Genomic DNA, 21,760 nt, shown 5'->3' on the forward strand with positions numbered 1-21,760 from the left:
TGTTTTTATTTTATTGTGCCTATAATTCAAGAGTGCAGCTTAACCACAATACCTACACTACAAAAACGCTGGGTTATTTAAAAAAATAAAAAGGAGAGACCCAACTATGAATCAGAAAATGTTTACATTTGAACAATGGGTTAAAACATCCCAGCATAGGTTAAATTGCAACCCAACATGTTAAGGGTATACCTTTTGACCCAGTGCTGGGTAGTAACCAAGCATTTTGGTGGGGTGTGTTGTCGTTTTGTATAAATTTGGAAGGCAGCACAATGTTGGCCTGTATTTCTCAGTTCAATGAAATCTTTGTTACCGATACTCACAATAACAAAGTGGTAGGACGCACAGGAATTGAGTAACAAAGACTCGATCAGCACAACAATCACAAAAAACTTTGTGTCGTTTCTGGTTATCATGCAGATCAAGCTGATTTTTTTCATCCCACTGACATGCACTACAAAAGTTTAAGAAATGTTAAGCTTTTGTGACTAAACAACAATCCACATAGTAAATTTTGGGATTCACAGAATGTTCTTTACATTATGTGAGATTTCATTCTTCCTACATAATGTAAAGAACATTGTGTGAATATATAACCTTGATATATTGACTATGTAAGGTCATCCCAAAGATTGAAATGGTTGAAATAAAACTTTGATGCTCCTAATTTCAGAAATGGGTTATGATACTTTAGCCTGAATTTCACAAACACATTTTCCAAACTGCATACTTTCAACAGCACAGCATTGTATTACAGCAATAGTGCAACTAACAATCTGTACATTTCAGAGAATAGTTTATTGTTCATCTTTTTGCGTTAAAATTAGTCTGTACAATATATGAATATGTCCTCTGAAAATATTGCACCAGATCTCAGTCCCACGAACTAAAAAAAACATTGATTTATTTATTTTACAACATAAGCAGTGCCACCATCCAAGATAAAAGGCACAAACCAAAAGTAACAAGGATATCCACCTGTACTATGTCGTGTGGCTAAAGAAAGATCCAAAACACCTTTAATGAGTTACGTAAATCCTCTGTCCCGTGAACCCACTGTTGTGTTCATACATGCACTGGTAATGACACCGGCCCACCTGGGACCCTTATTGCCCCAGCTTTCTGACTGTACTCGAGTTTCTTTGTGCAATCCACTGTTAAAAGTCCTTAAAGTCCACATTGATTCAGTATTAAATGTATAATCACAATACATATATAGATTATGATTTCATTGTTAAATCTTAAACCTAATAAAAAAATCATGATACTGTAAGAAGAGTGAAGGAATATCATAGTTTATGCTTTGCAGATGTGGGAGACGGATTTGCTCTTCATATTGGCCCAATGGTCAAGACAGCTTTGAGGTTCCTCCTCTCTGAAATCCCGGGAATGTTTCTTTAAAATCTTACACTGAATGAAGTCTCTTCATCTTCAATGAGTTCATGACTGTTCAGAGCCTCTGGACTGCTACCTTCAATGTTTATTATAATTCAGTCTAGTTTGCGTGCGCCCAGTTTGAGAGGACCCTTTGCTGCCTTGCGTTCTGCCCGTTTGGCCTCCAGCTCTTTCCTTCTCTCTTCTCGTTTTTTCTTTGCCAATTCTGCCTTACTTAGACCTAAGGGGCAAAGCAACAAAATAAGTATTTTTGTAATATTTAAGTTTATTCTAACACAAAACTTGAAAATATATTTAGTGCAAAACAGAATCTGGAAAACACTTTAAACATTGGTTCTCACCCTGATCATCATCCAATGATTCCCAATTTTCCTCTGTTCCCCAATCTCCTGTAGCATCTGCATCCCAGCCATCAGATTTCTGTGACAGAAACATACAAATCATACATAAACACATGGCTAGATATTTAATAGTACCTTCCACATAATTTTACCCCAGGAATGATCAATCTCTTTCTCTCAAAACTCTTCCTGTCCTTACCATAGTAGCAGCAGTGTTATTTGTCCTTTGTGACACACTGGAAAACAGATCTGATGTGGATGATTTTCCTGCATCCCAGTTGTACTCGCTGGCCAATCGTAACTCTTCCTGTCCTGAGCTTAAACTGGCACCTTTCAGACCACTGCCTGAGACCGACGAAGTGGGTTTTTGTCGTGGGGTTGGGGAAAAACTCTCAGCCAGACTCTCATTCCCTTCCCAATCGTTACCCCAACCCTCATCGGCAGGTGAACTTTGACTCTGACCATCGGCATCTTTGTCATTGGACCAGCTGTCATCAGCATCCCAGCCTGAGCTCCAATCAGAACTCTGCTTCTTAACCATCTCAGATGACTTCCGACCAACCTATGGAAAGATGAAGAGTATGGTGAAAACTATTTTAATCAGGTAGACAAAAGTCAGAAGGCTAATGGTGATCTCTTATCATCCATCTGTTAACATGCTACACTGCAGATACCCTACATTGTTTTTCTTTTGTGTTGAGGACATGGCCGACCAATCTGAATGCCAATCGTCTGGGTCTGTCCGAAGTTTCTCAGGGTCCTGAGTGCACACAGTATTTGAATATAAGCTACTCTGACACATTATAATAATCAAGCCCTAAAAAGTACTAAAATTTGTAGATAATCTGAAAATCTATCAATCACCTCAAGGCTTCCCCAATCTTCATCATCCCACCGATCGACATCAGCCTCTGTTGTCTCCTCATTTGAAGTCTCTGATTGGATGTCAAGTGCACCACGAGCACTGGGTGGCTGTGGTTTTAACTCTGGACCTAAAAGAGGACAAGCACAAGCCCTTATATAATCTTGATATGCATTATGTTTGGCAAGTTAAAACTACAGTATCATAAGGAAATGATTTGCATTTCATATGTTTGCTTTATACCTTTGTTTCCTGTATGTGTGGTTACAGGTCCAGGTGTAGGTTGTGGGGCAGGGCTGTTTTCAGCAGGTGCTGCCTCCGAACCAGCCGGAGCATTTCGTATAAGTTTGGAGGTAAGGGACGAAACACCGGTTACGGCCCACCCTGCCCATGTGGCAGCAGACCCCCCTGTCTGTCCTGAAGAAGTCACATCCTTCTCTGCAGGGAAACAGTGGGTTACAGTTTTAATACATACATGTTGAATTTCCAATGAATTTCCCTGACTTATCCATGACCTTCACCATGGTAAAAATGTTTTACCTATTTCAGCTATTTTAGAAGGGTCTTCTGAAACTGTCTCCAGCTTACTTAGGAAACTTTTAATAGCTTTGAATGCCTACAAAAAACAGAAGTAGATCAGACAAATAAAAATAATGGACAGTATTTTACATTTATGCATTTGCCAGATGCTTTAATCCAAAAGGACCCCTGTTTTATCAGTATTCAAACCCAGAACCTTTGATCTGCTAATGGGTGATTCTCACAAAATTAGACTTATGAGGTGTCAACAAACATTTTGATAAAAAAAGTAAATGCAAAGTAAGAGTATCAAAATAAGAAGCATACAGTTACAAACATCTCTTCACGTACTATTTTGCACATGATTTCAAATGACATCATACAAACCAAATTTGTTGTTTTTTCCAGATTTAAAGGGGCCATGGCACAAAACTTTTTTAAGATGTCAAATAAATCTTTAGTGTGCCCAAATGACATAATGTGAAGTTTTAGCTCAAAATACCATATAGATAATTAATTATAACATGTTAAAATTGCCACTTTGTAGGTGTGTGCAAAAATGTGCCGTTTTGGGTGTGTCCTTTAAAATGCAAATGAGCGGATGAAGTGCAAACACTGATCACAATGATGGTGGTTTGTTGCAATTAAAACTCAATTGTGCTGTGAATTATTTTCTCTTTATCTGCACTAAATGGCAGTGGTTGGATAGTGCAGATTAAGGGGTGGTATTATTATAATAAGAGCTCCTTATGACATCATAAGGAGAGCCAAATTTCAACGACCGATTTTTTCATGTGCTTGTAGAGAATGGTTATTGGGTTGATCTTTTTTTTACATTTTCTAGGTTGATAAAAGCACTGGGGACCCAATCATAGCACTTAAACATGGAAAAAGTTAGATTTTCATGCCATGGCCCCTTTAAGGGGGAAATTTTCATTACCGCAACGTGCCCATGACTGGATTTGGGTTCTTTGACATGGAAATATTTATAATTAAAAAAAATAAATAGATTCAGTGCATGTTATAGTATAAACATTTACAGTAAAGAAACATGTGGTATTTGGTGATCATTGGTAAATGTAGAGACAATAATAAAGAATATAAATGTGTCCAAGACCAATTTTCTCATCCTCAACAATTTTCAATCATTGTTTAAGCCCTCAATGAACTAAAAATTTGTTGGAAGGGAAATAATTGACTGTGACACTCAAGATGGCTATCAGATAAGCAGTTCTTATTTTTTCTCTCCAGATAAAAGTTGAAATTTTGTTTGTCATAGTACCTAGACAACTTTTTAGTTCTCATTACCGAAACATGAGTTTGTAAATGCAAATGTTTAATGTAATATCATGTTGCGGTAATGATAATTTTTGAAAATGATAATCTAAAAAATGTAAATAATTCTATAGGAAATATTTTTTAAATCCTCTAAAAATAATGGCTATAGTAAGTTCAGACCTTAATCTTATATGTGCAAAAAAAAATTGGCTTCAAGGGTTTTTTAATTTTTTTTGATGCTGGACACCTCCTAAGTCTGGATTTCGTGAGAATCACCCTAATGCAATGCATTACCAACTGAAAGCACACAAATTTTGCATTTCACTTGCCAACACTATTTTCATATACCTGATCTCTGACATTTTTGTCTGGGTCCACGATCAGTGTGCACAATGTGGGCAGAATGCGAGCGGCGCTCTCGGTCACACTATAGTACTGATGAGTGGCAGCGAAGCCGAGCACACCAGCTGCGCGTGAGGCAGGAAATGGGTCTTTAGTTGCACGCGTGAACGCAGATACTAAAACACGCTGTCGAATCTGAAAAACATGCGAAAGGGACACATGACTGTAACTAAGAGAAGCAAAACATCATGGGTGTAGTAGTGAAGGATTATGGGTTGACGATTATAGTTACCCCGGGATTGAGGTAGGGGGCGATTTTGCCCAGGCAAACTGTGGTGTTGCAGCGAATGGGGCCCTGATCATCCCGGGCCTGCAGTCGTGCAAAGTGACGCATCAACTCCTGGTTTAAATTGGTCTCGTTCAGTTTAGGGGCCAACAAGAGCATGGACTGGATGGACAAAGAAAAGATTCATAGCATCCACGTTATATATCAAAAAAAAAAATTTTTTTCTTAAAAGCTACATTTGATATACTCCAGCATATGCATACCTTTACAGTCTGCTCTCGAATGGCAGGATTTGTGTCTGTGAAACCGTGTACCACGTGTGGGAAGATCTGGGAGTTTACTGCTGCTTCATTTAAATACTGGATAAATTGCTCCATCTGATATTTAGAGAGAAAAGTGTGACGAGCAGTAATTTAGAATTTACAGAAAGTTTAAAAGAATTGAAAAGCTAGAAAAAAACTAACACAAGGAGGGAAAATTAAATTTAACAAAGGCTACTTGTTTATACCTGTTGTAGCAGTCGTATCCTCATAGCTCGGTCGGTAGAGGAAAACATCTTCACAATGACTGGGATGATTTTCTGCTGGTACTCTTCAGCTGACAAATATTTCCCTACCTAACACAAAAACATTACAACTGGATCAGAGAAACAAACGTAATGCTTACTCACACTATGTGCACCGTACCCGAATACTTATGACCCCTGGTATACTTGCAAAGGTGGTCTCTGGTACAATTCACATTAGTTCGGAGACAGGGCGCAATGCTGATCTGAAAGCTTGATGTTAATTATGGAACTGTTTTAATCTTTAGCTGTCACTGAAAAAACTCGGATCATAAAGTGTAGTGTGAATGCAGACCTGCGGGGCAGCGGGGAGGGGCGGCAATCGCACTCGGGTACGGTTCGGTACGGTACAATGCGGGTACGCCCTGAGGTTCAGTGCGGCATGTGCAAATCTTTTGAAAGAAAATATGTCTGGCACCTTAAATAGAGGTGTGAGAACGACAGCACCAGCATTTCCGAACTCGAAGGCTGTGAGGAGCTGAGGCAGCACTTTGTGCTTGCAAAAATCTTCAGGGAACGAGTCGAGGTTCTCACTCAGGTCCTGGAAGAACTGCTGCTTCTCTGCAGGCTCCTTAATCTATACACACAAGGAATTTGGTGACTTATCTGATCAGGTCTGATGAAATAAAATTCAAAGCCGTTTTAAATACTTGTATCTCTTCCAGAAACAGGCAGCTTTCCACAAAGCTGTTGTTCATGAAACCTCCTGGAGATCTGCAGTTCAGTAGGAACCTTGCAGGGTTGGGACGAATCTTTGGGTTTGCCCCCACCAACTCACAGTAATGCGGGACTAACTTCTTTGGAATCTAAACAAGTTAGGAATATTTATGGTTGTGTTGAAAAAAGGCAGATAAAAACATACTAGGTGACATTTTAAAGGATCAAAAATGATCTGGGACCTTGGCAAGAGATCGTAATGAGGAGGCACGGGGTAAGGATCCATTAAATACTTCCCAAATAAGACAACCGAGACGCCACACATCCCCTGACCTGAGATGACCAAGATACATACACAACAGTGAAACATGAAACACAACTATAAACATTTTTAGGTCATGAATAGAAAATTCTACATTCAATTAAATTCTAAACTAAATTCAATTTACCATTTGTCTCCACCACTGCCGGGGATCTCAGGAGGGTCATATTTCTCCAGATCGGGGTTGATTACTTTAGGTGGAGGTAAGGAGGTGGAGTCTCCTTGATCAGAGGTCACATGATCCAACCCTCCAAGTTTCCATTCACCGGCACGGTCCACAAAGATGGCCCACATGCCCAAGTTATTATGGAGGAGGTGACAGTCGTTTACCAAGAAGCTCAGGGCTTTCTGATAGGGAGGGATAAAAGCAAAATCTAATATGCAAAAATGGTACATGGAAATGAAAACACACTGTGTAGAGCAGGGGTCTCCAAACTTTTTGTGTACAAGGGCTACCACAATGGATAAAACATCTGGAAGGCTACTTTTTAATAGAGTCTACTCAAAACTTGCTGATATGTTTTATCATTGTTTAAAATGTTAACATACATAAAAGAAGCCAAGCTAATATAAAAAATGTGTAATAAATAAATAGTAAAACTGAGGCTATTAATAGAATATGCTTTTACGAGCAACTCACAGACTACATGCGGACAACCTTGTGCCCACAGGCACCCTGTTGGAGACCACTGGTGTAGACTGACGCATATTTTCCAGGCAGTGACACAAACAATATTTTTTTAAACAGATTTAATTTCTGTCCATGTCTTACCACAATCTGGTGAAGGCCCCATGACACCTCCAAGTCGCTAACAACACCTTTCTCCGCCTGGACCTTTAGGTGTGCTGCCAGAGGGGTCACTGGTTCTGTGACAATGTATAAACTTTTCTCTGTCTGATGTCAAACAAACAGAAAAATACTTTTTTTAATTTGTTAAAATACAAATAAACAGTGTAAAATCACATGTAAACATGAAATGTAGATGTGCAATTTATTTTCCAACTCGTCCCAAATATGCCTGATGGGGTTGAGGTTCCAGTGCCAGTAAGAAAAATGACATAAATCGAACAAATTTGGAGTGAGTTGGAAAATAAACTGCACTTTTACATTTAAAGCAATGCCTCTGGCTTGAGTTGCAGAAGGCATGAGATAACATTACTGATAAAGTTCTCAGGAAATATATTGACACTATGCCAAAGAGATTTGCTGCTCTAATTGCTGCAAAAGGTAGACATAAAGTGATAAATTGAAAAGTGTCCTGTCAACAATAATTGTTTAATTATTAATACATTTTATACATCCATATAATGGTTATATGTTATGTTTCATGTGATATCAGGGAGCAATGTAATGCGCATGTGATGACAGAGTTGACTGCAGTGCGTAATAAGATTTGCATTACTCCATCTAACCCTGTAAACCTACTGCTGTCCGAATGGGACTTTGGCCACATTTAGATTACCTCAACCTAAATGATCAAGAAAAAACTGGAGCAAAATAAAAGAAAAAACACTGGAAAACTTCATATATTTCATTTCATCAATATGACAATACACGGGACCTTACCTCTAACCCATCTACGTAGGATAAGATGTTGGGATGTCGGAGTGTTTTTGTGCGTTTGAAAGCTGCTTTAGCCAGCTGTGTTTGCTCCTCTGTTCCCTGGGACACCTCATACACGAAGAGCGATACTGGTTCACCAGTAGTCTGAAAAAGGCCGTTGTCAAGTTAAGTTACAATTCACACATATTAAGAAAGAGACTGGTAGTACTGGTAGGAGTAGGAAATTTGAAATTATTTGCAATTATTATAAAAATATTTGGAACTGATAGCAACTGATTTGTGAATGATAATCAGATAGCTGACACCTGTCAGTTATCTTTGTAAATGATAATCAGACACAGTTACAACCCCTGTCAGTAATCTTTGTAAATGATAATCAGACACAGTTACAACCCCTGTCAGTAATCTTTGTAAATGATAATCAGACACAGTTAGAACCCCTGTCAGTAATCTTTGTAAATAATAATCAGACACAGTTATTAAAGCCTGTCAGTGATCTTTGTAATTAATAATCAGACACAGTTACTGACCCCTGTCTGTAATATTTGTTAATGATCATCAGACAGATACAGTTACTGACACATGCCAGTAATCTTTGTAAATGATAATCAGATCCAGTTACTGACCCCTGTCTGTAATCTTTATAAATGATAATCAGACAGATACAGTTACTGACACATGTCAGTAATCTTTGTAATTGATAATCAAACACAATTACTGACTCCTGTCTAAAATCTTTGTAAATGATAATCAGACAGATACAGTTACTGACACATGTCAGTAATCTTTGTAATTAATAAGACGACACAGTTATTAAAGCCTGTCAGTAATCATTGAAATTGATAATCAGAAACAGTTACTGACCCCTGTCTGTAATCTTTGTAAATGATAATCAGACAGATACAGTTACTGACACATGTCAGTAATCTTTGTAATTGATAAGACGATACAGTTATTAAAACCTGTCAGTAATCTTTGTAAATAATAATCAGACACAGTTACTGACCCCTGTCTGTAATATTTGTTAATGATCATCAGACAGATACAGTTACTGACACATGCCACTAATCTTTGTAAATGATAATCAGATCCAGTTACTGACCCCTGTCTGTAATCTTTATAAATGATAATCAGACAGATACAGTTACTGACAAATGTCAGTAATCTTTGTAATTGATAAATCAAACACAGTTACTGATTCCTGTCTATAATCTTTGTAAATGATAATCAGACACAGTTACAACCCCTGTCAGTAATCTTTGTAAATAAAAATCAGACACAGTTATTAAAGCCTGTTAGTAGTAATCTTTGTACATGATAATCAGATACAGTTACTGACCCTGTCTGTAATCTTTGTAAATGATAATCAGACAGATACAGTTACTGACACCTGTCAGCAATCTTTGTAAATGATAATCAGATACAGTTATTAAAGCCTGTCAGTAATCTTTGTAAATAATAATCAGAAACCGTTACTGACCCCTGTCTGTAATCTTTGTAAATGATAATCAGACAGATACAGTTACTGACACATGCCAGTAATCTTTGTAAATGATAATCAGATCCAGTTACTGACCCCTGTCTGTAATCTTTATAAATGATAATCAGACAGACACAGTTACTGACACATGTCAGTAATCTTTGTAATTGATAATCAAACACAGTTACTGACTCCTGTATGTAATCTTTGTAAATTATAAACATACAGATACAGTTACTGACACCTGTCAGTAATCTTTGTAAATGATAATCAGATACAGTTATTAAAGCCTGTCAGTAATCTTTGTAAAATGTAAATGATAATCAGATACAGTAATTTAAGCATGTCTGTAATCTTTGTAAATGATAATCAGACACAGAGATTGAAGCCTGTCAGTGATCTTTGTAAATGATAATCAGATAAAGTTGTTGACACTTGTCAGTAATCTTGGAAAATCATAATCGGACAGAGTTTTAAATATGGCCTATAAGGACAAACAGTAAACACTAACATCCGCAGGCTTTCTCAGCTATTAACCATCTTACGTATAAATACATGATGATGACAACCAACGAAAAATAAAAAGAAACAACTAAACAAACAAATGCCAACGACAGTAATATTTCAGCATTTTTTAAAGACTGCAGCTATTTGTTGACGTGGCCATCGATTACGTGGCTGCTTTGGAGAAAACGTGACAAAATTAGCCTGCTTTCGTCAATAAATGGATTTAAAACCTAAACAGCACGTCCCCCAACGAAAACAATCCCGACTATAACATACATGCTCTTCCAAAGAAATCCCAGTTTTTTTCTAATGCCCCTTTAGCTTTCGGTGTAATATGCGCGGCTGTTGCACACTGCTAAACGAGACGCGGCTAAACTTTAGACCGGGGCGTCAGCGGCCTGCTCCTGTGATATTTCTGTTTTATAATACTACGACAAATGATATTACCTTGCGTCTCCCCCGACTAAGTGTCCATATGCCTGACTTTTCTTGGTTTTCAGGTAAAATTTCATAGTTGAAGTCTTTGATAGGATCCCGAGCAAAAAAGGACCACATCCTTCTCCCTCAATCCTGCTCACAGTGTTGCTGCAGGAAGGACAGCAAAACGCTAGAGGCCGCAGGTGCTTTTCGGTGTAAGTATGGAGTGGCAGGTTGCACTTTAATGGATTGTTTTATTCAACCTGTGTAAAACTGTAATATTGGAGGGAAAGTGTACTATAATATGTCATTAAAATTAATATTCCAGTCCAAAATAAGATTATAGAGATGTAACATGTGCAATATATTGTGACAGAAAGGTAAAAATCTTCAATAATCATCCATCACTTATTCACCATTATTTTATTTCAAAGTATCTTGTCCTTTTTCCAAGTAACACACAATTTCTAAATAATGACTGTGGTTGTCTGTCTCTGCAATTATTTTGGTAACACAATAAGTTTCCATTCATTATTAGTAAATGCATTAAGACAAACAAACAATGAGCATATAATTTAACAGCATTCATCTTTGATCGTGTCAATACTATTCTTTAAGGTAATTGGTATAGGGTGTTGTTAGTTTATGTTAGCTAATGCATTAACTAATGTTAACAAATAGAATTGTAAATAATTACTATTATTTTTAATACAAGTGAATAGAGGAGGCTGACAGTTCCCAGAATTCTGCTTTTCATGTTAGTCTCGAACAGCTTGTGATAAGAGAATGTACATATTTGTATTTTCATCTTTTTTATAATTTTGCTTTGTTTCAAAGTTTTCTACATTAGGCTACAGATGTGCTGACAATAAATGGTGTGGCATTAATTCTACATGCAAGACAGAATTCTGTTTGTGTTAAAAATTTAATGCAATATAAAAAATTAAGTTTTAAGACATCAATAATTGTGATATCAATGCTGTGAGCTACTTGAGTACAAAGTAGTACAGTCATTTAAATCCCCCACTTAGAACTTAAGTGTACTACATGTTTGGCCAAATAGTAACAGAACGCCAGCACTGGAATAAATATGCTTTCTTGTAAAGTGTTGCTTATGTAAATCTCTCAAGCTCATTTTTATGAGACCCAGAGTGCCGACACTAAGGAGTTGTGTCATTACTTTCTAAAAAAAATAACTAGTCCATTAAACTAATTGTTTTGACTATCCATCTCATGGCAATTCAGGATTAATGGAATGTTCATGCCTCATGCTGACAGAACTTTTAAACACTAATTTCAACAAGCACCAGATTTTTCTATTTTTAAGGACTTACATTATATATACATTAATTTTCTCTCACCATGTCCACTCTAAAAATGGCACTCCCAGGGACAATACCCTTTACATATGTCCTAATATGCACTCTTTAGGTAACTAAAGATACAGTATGTACCAAATTGATACCATTATGTACCTTGAAAGTACTAATATGCACCCTTTAGGTAGAAAAGTATATTTTTAAAACATGTACCAGCACAGTGACGGCTTTTGTATCTTCATTTTTGAGTGTGGTGAATTCTAGTATGAAACGACTAAGAACTGAATATAAACCAAAGAAAAAACACTGAATGGAAATTAAACAATCACACAATACACATCCAGCCTACAATTAAAGTAGAACAATGAAACTTCATAGTATTTGGTGTTTCATCCTAAATTACACTATATTGTCAGAATTACAACAAGATGGAGACTAGTCAATTTACAAAGTTACTACACAGAAGTGAAAGGAGCCTCAGAAGCAATATTCTGTTTCATATATTTATTGGTTTGCACACACACAAAAGATAACAATAACCAACATTTGTACACAAAGTCCCCCCAAAATTAAACAAAATTACTACATAAAAAAATATACATGGAGTCAGGCCTAGTTAGCTTGGACAAATTGCATAAATGGTTGCCACTTGTTTAAAATTTAAAAAGATTACCTTTTTTAGAATCTTAGTTTTCCAGTTTTAGAAGAGACATGACATCAGTGATCCAAAATGTACCGGATGGGGCATTTGTTGCTTTCCAATTAACATAAGCAATATTAATAGTAAACGCCATAGACTGGATTTACAGAAATGGGGTTTTAATTCCCAAACTAGATTTTTACGTGCACTGCAATGACCTTGTGTAAAACCTCTTAAAGGGATGTTCCATCATTCGCACACTGTTGTTACAAACCTGTATAAGCTTTCGTTTTGATGAACACAAAGGAAGATATTTTGAGGAACATTTAAACAAACGATTATAAGCCCCATTCACTTCCATAGTATGAAAAATACTATGGAAGTGAATGGGGCTCACAAATGGTTTGTGACCAATTTTTATTTGGAGAAAAATTGGAGAGAGGGTGAGGCATCCATTCAGATACACAAATCATTTCAGAGCAAATGAAACACAGAACAGGACATAAAAGCAGCTTTTATTGATAAAAGAGTTCAAAGTGAGTTTGTGAAAGTATCTTTCCTTATTTTTGAACAGCCAACCAGAAGTCACCCACCCTAACAGTAATTTATGGCTAACACTAAAAACCATAGTAAAATAAACACGACATTATAAAAACAGCTTTTATTGATTACAAAAATTTGAAAGACAGCTCTAAAACCTGGTGAGTTGTGAAATTAACTTTCCTCAAAATGAGAAATTATTTTTGAACAGCCTACCCTAACAGTCATTTAGATGGCTAACACTAAAAAGACATAGTAAAATTTGAGCAGAGGTTCTTGAAAAGCAAAGACACCGCAGGGAATTGAACCCCGTCCCGACAAATCAGGAGTGCCACCACCGGAGTCTTTTGCTTTTTTTCTTATGAGGTTAAAAAGCAAAACCTGAAGAAACAATCAAGATTGTTCCCTCAGGAAAAGAAAAACCCCAAACCTGCTGCTCTACATTACTCTGGTCTTGAACGGCTTGTCTCTTCATCAGCCTGAAACTAGAGAAAACTACAACAAATTTCCCCAGTCCCCAGATAACCCATTCAAACAGCCAAAATGCAACTATAAAAAATTAAAATGTCTAATTTTTAAATTGTTTACGTTAAATCTGACCAGCGAGGTCTTGGAAAAATGCTTCGCTTGTGTTCAGATGGGACATGTTCCTATTTAAAAGCTGAAACAAAGAGAGAACAGTTTAGAGCCCCCCCGCCCCACCATATGACCGAAGTATAATACAAATGTACATTTACCACCACACAATCCTCCGGGTCTCGAAATTCCACGAATAGGGCAGTACGAATTCACCTTTGCAAATCACCAGTCCTGTAACTAAAAAGCTCCAAGGGTTTTCTGTTCCCACCCCAAAATCTATTCTCATTTTTATAACGTTTATTTAAACGAATACATAAACTTATCTCAAGCCAGTAAGGCTGTGCACCAAATCTTCCAAAGTTCAGAGTACAAAGTTTTTAGCAAGCCTACAGCTGCAATAAAAAAAGAGAGAGAAGTTTACAACCCCCAACCCCACCCCACCCAAATGCAATGAATCAAATTTCAATTTACAAACGAAAGCAAAAACGGGTTACTCAGAATTTGACGCAAGCACATCCATCCACTCCCATGTTACGTCTCAATTTAAGGAGAAATTGCAACGGCATACCTGAAAAAGAGAAAGTGTTGCCCCACCCCTTCCCAAAGGATTCAAATTCTACACACTGACATTAACGCCAACATTCGATTAGATTTTCAAATTTTAGTTGGAAGGTTATGCACATGCATATTTATTAAGGAGTGTGACATCTAACCATACAGAAGATCAAGATCAACTATATGTACTTAACTCATAGCAGATAGCAGCAGAGGGATGCTCAATTAGCAGCAAAATAAGCCTGAGGTTGATCAGAGCGACTGGATTTCCCAGTATTCCATCAGGCGGTTAGGCATCTCCCAGGTGATAAGACAAATTAGCTCCCTAAGTGAAAAAATGAAGAAATCGGGGGGAAAAACAGGAGAGACGCAGAGACAAACAGAAGGATTTCGGTGAAGTGCTTCCGGGGTTTGGACAAAGCTCTTAAGCGCACAGAGAGGGATTCGGGCCGCCATTCATTCAAGTGAAGACATACACCGGGCAACTGCTCTCACAGACAGCCTTGCATTGACGCAGTGGAGGAGGCAGGGGACAGACGAGTGATCTGAAACAGAGCTTCTACACACAAACAATTCCACCACACCGATAGCAATACCAACTATGTCTCAAACTAAAGTAGTATAAGATGCAAAGAAACTTAGTGCATGAAAGCATAAGAGTGTTGATTCTGAAGCATTAGTGGTTGATGTTTCATGGAGGACTCTATGATTAAAGGTTCAGACACCTGGTTACTACAGACTCCACAGGATGACGACGATGACATGTACTTGCACCACACAGCGAGCTGATGAGATTTCTGCAGAAAGAGAGAAAGTGCAGAGCCCTTCCCACCCCAAACATCTCTTCCACATTCACACAGCCAAACAACTCTGTTCCAAATAAAGCTGCACAGTTGCGCAGCTTTTTCCAGTCACTCTAAATTTGGGGTCTGAAGCACAGTTGTGCAACAGTTGGATAAGGCGACTATTGCTATACATTTGTAAAGCAAGTATTTAAACCCTGTACAGTTGCGCAGGGTATAGTGACTGGGTATTTAAATATTTATTATTAAATTATTTTAGTACAACCAACTCTCCTGCCTGACGAAGCGTTCGGTCGACCGGGCGATTTCGGGGCATAACTTCGGGTTCTGTAGGCGGTGTTCTTCCCATGGCTTTGTAAGATTCTGCAAGACCAAAAATGGCAAAAACCAAGATCCCTACACCCCATCCCAACAAGCTAATGTCCAAGTAAAATCATCAAGACTAAGATTTAGGGATTCAAATTGAGGTAGACTTAATAGGCTTTTAACTACAATGCATAAAGCTTTTATCACTTGAAGATTTTAATTCATGTTTTGCCTTTCTTTCCTTTCTTCCCTTGACACCCGAGCACAGCGGTAGGATTGGATTAATCTGCCTCTCGACCTTGACATGTTGACATCAATCCCTGGCATCCAAGCTCTACATTAAGCGCGCGCCAAGCTTTATATTCAAAACCTGAAAAAGCATAAAGAAATACCCAAGAAAACCCCACACATACCCCAAGAAACAAATGCATACCAAATATTTCAATCTCAACAAGCTATGCATTTATTAACTGAAATATGTGAACAATAACAATGTACACTTAATACAAATTACACAACTAATTTGTAATGCATGTACTCATTCACCAGCTTACATTTAAAACAGACTTTAAATGAAAAAAGGTTAGGAACAAATGGGCTGGTTTAGTGACCTTACGTGACCAAAAGAGGCTGAAGTTGATTGATGCGAAAGCAAATCTTTACATACAAATGTTAGGATGAAATCTTGAGTTGAAAGCGTTCGGGGACACGGCACACTGAAAAATGCAAAAGGGAGGGAAAAAGCCTACACACATCCCTTTTCCAAATACAAACAATTAACCAAACAATAAGCAGCTAATACAATTACTGCTGATACACTTAGCCATAAAATTGTATTTAACACAATGACAGACAAAAGCAAATGAGTGCCATTTACATGAATACCCATTACTTGCCATTAGAAAACGTTAAAGCGCCCAGGCCTCTATTGAAGTAGCCTTGCTCCATAAATGGGGGAGGGGGGAGCAGATATTGGTTGGACCACCAGCCCTGTTCTTTGAGGGTTTGTTTAAATCTGTAAGAGTCACAATTAAGCATTCCCCCCCAGATCCACAAACCCAAAAGGACAATATCCATACAACCAATATCAAGCCAAACTTGTGCCATGATAAATAAATGTGAAGCTTTTGATCCCATGCTATGTTACCGCAGATGAAATTGCTGGTCTAGTCGCCATGGAAAGTTTGCAACAGACGCTCTTCCACTGGCAGACATACTGGTGGTTCCTTCCCCCATACAGCAATATTCAAGCTTTGCCAACCTTTAAAAAGCCGCTTTCACAAGCTGCAAAGTCTAGGAAAAGATTTGGGTTAACTGCCCACACCCTCCCCAAACCCGTTTGCCCGGTGACAACCCACATTTAATGGAAAAATAAATTCAAGTATGTATTCACATTTCCAAAATAATGTTTTATACAAATTTAAGATACCTTCCTAAATTGCAAAGCAAAGGAGTTTCCTTGAAGCTTTATAAGAATCTGTTCAGAGCAGTCAACATATCTCTAAAGGGTCCACAAGCGCTTGGAATCCCTTTGGTTTTATCATCTCTAATGTGACGTGGGCCTGTAGAAAAGAAAACTCGAGAAACGAATTGGCCCATCCCCAGCCCCAAAAACCAGACACTATGCAATTACATTAAATACTTTAACTATGCAGTGACTGCATTTAAAAAAATCAGTATTGTATTAATAAGGCTTACTTAAACATTAACGCATATACTTCACATTTTTTGACATTAACGCATTATTTGTAAATTAGGAACAGTTGCTCCTTTATATACTTAAAAATCATGCACAGACTCGGCAAAATTTTACCGGCAGACATCACAAAGCTTTTCTGGCACCAAACGTTGGACTGACGCGGCGGACGTGGCAGTAGAAGTAGTTGTTTCACGTAGGGACGCAGGGGAACGCTGAAATACCCTTCACATGTGGATCGCTTCTCAGGACAGACCTAATGGATTTAAAGCGACACGAAGACGACTTCCCACAAGCCAATAGCCAAAACGCGATGGGGACATGGTTGAGTAAGGACGGTCATCTCCACGGCACACTAACAGCATTCATCACAGTGGTAATCAGACTTGGCCAACAACAGGGTAGACGATACATCGGAATTTCAAACATTGTCACACACCACGCCTGAAAAGGAAAGAACAGAGCTTCGCGAGCAAATGTGTTCTGAAAATAAAACTAGTGAAATCGTAACTTAATTGCACAGAATACCTCTACCCATACAAACCAAATGCTTCCTCATGACTTTAGATGACCCCTGACACCCTGCTTGTGAGCCCTCTTTATCTGCTGACTGGACACCCATCTTTGGCATGCTCTGATCTAGACCGGCTGAGCGCCCCCTTGTGGTTAAAGTTGTCCTGCTGCTACTCTGCCTTTTGGAACTTGCTCCCCCTCTGGATAACGCCCTTCTTGTCAGCTTGCCTCTGCTCCCTGTTCTGTGCCCTCTGATCCTCCCTGGTTCCCCTCTGGTCCTGCACGGCTCTGAATCCCCCGGTTCCCCTCTGGTCCTGCACGGCTCTGAATCCCCGATTCCCCTCTGGTCCTGAATGGCTCTGATCTTCCCTGGTCCTGGCCCTCTGCTGCAGATTTCTTCCATCCGATGATAAATCTAAGAACTAGGTCTTCTAATTAAAACTCAGTCCATTTTCCCTTTCCTCCAAAGAATGCATCTTGGTCTTCCAAAAAAATAAAAAACTATGCTGCCATCTTGAGACGTTATGTAAAAAAACTCAGTCCATAAAAGATTGCTTAAGTGCATAATTTAAGCACTTGTAGTGCAGATAACATTAATCTAATAATGAAACGATTTTTTTTAGTGTAGTATCAAACGCTGATAAGATTCCTTCCAAACATAAAAGTTGACTTCTTTTCGTCTTAAAGACATTAGCTGACTTCTCAAAGCTTCAAGATGTTGTGATAAGAGTTGTAATGGTCCTTTTCATTCATTATTTATGGCTTCAGAAAATAAAAATCTCTAGGCTTTCATTCTGCTTGCAAAATTTTAACTCAGTCCATTTTCCCTTTCCTTCAAAGATTGTATGTTGGTTTTCAGCAATATAGTAAAAACAAAAAGAAAACTGCAATCCCGAGTTATAAGAAATCGTTTAGGTGCGTCATTCAGACAATTTCAGTGCGTCAATGTACTGCTGACATCATAACTTATGAAAAGGTTGTTGAAATACGAATTTTTCCTAGTATCACACGCTAATCGCTTCATTGCAAACAAAAAAGGATGCGTCATTGATAAAAAATAAAACGACTTAAAAAAAGCCTCTAGGTATTATGATAAGAACTGTAATCTTCCGTTTGTTCCTCAAAAATAAATTGTTTTCTCTTGCAACTTCTAAATTATTTTTAAAAAGCCACATTCGATCGTAGGCTTCCTTTCTGCTTAAAGGCTTTCATTTAAAAATAAAGTAGTTTAATCTTGTATTAGAAGAGCTCGTGTCGTTCTCTCGCGCCATCTTTGGAACAAAACGTCATTTTTGATTTTCATCGCATCCGCCATTTTGTCTAGGCGTACTCGATTTTTTTTTTAGATTAGAAATCTGACGCTTATAACAGCCATTTTGTCAAGTTTCGTCATAAGAACTTCGATTAAATAAAATAATTTTCATAACTAGCATAACGTTTGGTAAAATTGAATAAAATGTCATCAGCACTGTGCTTACTTCTCTGTCAGTTAGGTAAACGGACTACGAGTACAATATAAAGTTTATGCTGTCCACAGAAAATATAGTGTCATTGTTCTAATAAAGAGTACTAACGTTAGTTAGATATAATAGTTAAATATATCTAATGTCAGCTATTTAAACACGTTTACTTAAAGTCTTAATGCGTTATGACAAGATCAAACGGAAAATAAAACCGTAGCCTAATGTTCTCAAATACAACTTGGTTGTTAAAAGAAAAAGGCTGCTAAGAACAAGTATAAGTAAAAAGTCGTAATTAAAGAGCAGAAACGGCTAACAAAACAAAAGAAACCATATCACCAGACCGCCTCAAACGCCTCTGCTGTCGAACGCGCCTCACCCCGTGGTGACGAGTGTTGTCGAAATAGCAGCTTTTATAGACCAAAGTGATGCGGTCATTTTCGGCTTCCTCCGCCATGTGATAAAACAGTTCCTAATAAAAACATGGTTTTGGTGGTATGATTAAGAATAAGATAGCGTTTTTTTGTAACGAAAGCAAATGTAATAGCTTCGTAATATGATATTTGAAAAAAGAAAGCCATAAGTCGGTTAAACACCCTATATGAAGGCAACCAAAGTCCAAAACACATATTACATGACACATAACAAAGTCTACAGACGTTCAAGACAAATTGTGTGAAATGAATAAACAACTTTATAGACTTTATATTTCTGACTTGTAAGTTTAATGATCAAAGCTGTCTAAAACGCAGGATTAACAGCATAGGTTATTTTTCAAAAAACAACAATGACGTCAGAAGCGCAGTGCGGATGAATACAAAGCAGACGCAAAACCCCCACTTTCAATCCAGCCCAAACCGGTTTTTGAGCCCGGGTCTACTTCTCTTCTTACTGCAGTATCCCAGTGCGCATGCGTAAAACGTTCATTTGATTTAAAACATTACTGGATCGAATACAAGAAATACCAGAATGTTCTGGTACATTCCGGTCAGAAACTAGTATCCCGTAGAACGAGCTACGCAGTCATACGTCAAATTAAAAGGATGATTCACCCCAGCGAATCATATATTTTGTCCTACAGCTTCAGTTTGATATATCACTTGCTCTACTTTTCTACGTTTGAATATTACGTATGAACATCTTGAACGAATAAACTAAAACTGATTGTAATAATGGTTAACTAGAGGAAAATAGTTGTTTGGCCACGTTTAAATGGGTGGGTGAGGGGTTTGTGAAACGAGACATCCAACACGTCCCCTCTCTCTGGTATTTGTGCTGACTGTTGCCTCCGGGAGGGGGATGGGCAAGGCAGAAATACACTGCATTTTAATACAGTATAGAGGTTTAATTATAGCCTGTTTGTCTTAACATTCATAACATAACCAGTTTGGTATAGGCCTATCCTGTTTGTTGTATAATGCTTAAAGTCAATCTTTGTTAAAACATTTCACACTACGTTTATATAAATAATAAACAAATTCGTTGTTCTATAAGGTTCTATACACCATGTCGGTTAAATGACAAAAAAATCCGATGTATTCTGGCCAAAAGACTTAAAAAGGTAATGCAGTGATTCATGACTTTTCTGAGCAGCTGCCCCAAAACAAACTGGTCACGTTGTTTGCCCACGCCGTTGCAACTTACGAATCAACGTTGCAGATTCGTCATCACCTATTTACTTGTAATTTAATAATATAAATGATAGCTCAACGTGTCACATTCTACCCGAACATGTTGTATTGAGTAGCTTTACTGTAACAACAGTTATGGTTTTATTGTGGTAAAAGTAACCATGTTTTTTTTTTGGTGTATGGATTACTATCAGCAAAACTATGGTTTTACTACACTAACCATGGTTTAACTACCCTGCTGGGAAAACCAATACACTGTAGTGTGTTTTGGGCCATATTCCATTAGAACCAATAACATTCCCAATAAAACCATTAGAATTTTCTGTAATGGTTTATTGTTTTTCAGCACGGTATTGTTTTTAAAAAACATGGTTGTCAAAACCATTGTTATTTTGTGGTTTCTATGGTTTACTACAGTAACCATGTTTTTTTAACTGTAGTAAAACCATGGTTAATTCTCGTAAGGAGGTTAAAAAAAAGCGTGGAAAGATCTGATTTATTTAGAAAGTTAGACATTTTTGCGGGCTGCTTTTCCCCAATATACCCGCAAGATGGCACCAATTTCACATTTATATTCAAGTCAAGTACCTATAGATGTCACAAAAAATGTATAGTTACCTCCTACAGTACGAATGCATTTTAGCAGACATTATACAATTGATAAGTCAACACCTTTACATATCTATACAATCAATGAGTTAATCAGACTTGCTTGCTATATCTGATTTCCCACTTAATCAGTATTATCACCTAAACAGCAGTGTGAATAGAAGTGTGGATCAAGGGGTTTGAACATTAGGGGGAGGGGTCAACTAATCAATGCATATGCATTGTTTATGGGGGAGGGAGAACATCCCAGCTTCCAGGAAGCTATGCCCTGCACCCTGCTGTGAATGGTTTTCTATTGTTCTAATATAAATTGTTCAGTGTGTGATAAATAACAGATGAGATTTATACAAATTTCACCCAGTCTGTAAAAACCAAGCTTAAGTCATCTTTTTAAGGGATTTACTGTTTTGTACATAAAATCATCCTACATATTCTATAAAACCTTGATATCTTTAATATTCATGTCAAAGATTGAAATCAATGTGGAATCAATTATTAAAGTTTGATTGAGGCTTTGCCTGGATTTCACAGAAATGGTTACACGTATCCATATTAACCAATTTATTATATTTTA

General features: G+C 37.6%; 1 protein-coding gene across 2 annotated transcripts; it reads right to left on the bottom strand.

Moving 5' to 3' along the window:
* Positions 1-779: 779 nt before the first annotated feature.
* On the bottom strand, positions 780-10,750 carry scyl1 (SCY1-like, kinase-like 1). Of its 2 annotated transcripts, XM_055177965.2 has the most exons (18): positions 10,566-10,749; positions 8,135-8,275; positions 7,340-7,462; positions 6,695-6,915; positions 6,488-6,578; positions 6,239-6,394; positions 6,007-6,165; positions 5,532-5,639; positions 5,287-5,400; positions 5,030-5,185; positions 4,744-4,932; positions 3,139-3,214; positions 2,842-3,036; positions 2,601-2,728; positions 2,416-2,496; positions 1,936-2,298; positions 1,737-1,815; positions 780-1,615 (listed from the first exon to the last, which is right to left on the bottom strand). In XM_055177965.2, exons 1-18 carry the CDS (start codon positions 10,671-10,673, stop codon positions 1,491-1,493), a joined length of 2,613 nt encoding a protein of 870 aa, XP_055033940.1. In that variant the 5' UTR covers positions 10,674-10,749; the 3' UTR covers positions 780-1,490. The 2 variants fall into 2 exon arrangements, with proteins under 2 accessions (XP_055033940.1, XP_055033941.1); XM_055177966.2 differs by lacking the exon at positions 2,416-2,496 and having other exon boundaries at positions 10,566-10,750.
* Positions 10,751-21,760: the final 11,010 nt, after the last annotated feature.

Source organism: Misgurnus anguillicaudatus, chromosome 16 (assembly GCF_027580225.2).
Source record: "Misgurnus anguillicaudatus chromosome 16, ASM2758022v2, whole genome shotgun sequence".
Lineage (NCBI taxonomy): Eukaryota > Metazoa > Chordata > Actinopteri > Cypriniformes > Cobitidae > Misgurnus > Misgurnus anguillicaudatus.

Bases quoted from the DNA above. Each gene is read 5' to 3' on its own strand.
- scyl1 (XM_055177965.2), bottom strand. From the start codon at position 10,673: ATGTGGTCCTTTTTTGCTCGGGATCCTATCAAAGACTTCAACTATGAA. The intron at 3,215-4,743 runs GTATATGAAAAT...TGTTTTTTGTAG, and splicing joins ACAAAAATGTCAGAGATCAG to GCATTCAAAGCTATTAAAAG. The intron at 1,616-1,736 runs GTGAGAACCAAT...TTTGCCCCTTAG, and splicing joins ATCATTGGATGATGATCAGG to GTCTAAGTAAGGCAGAATTG.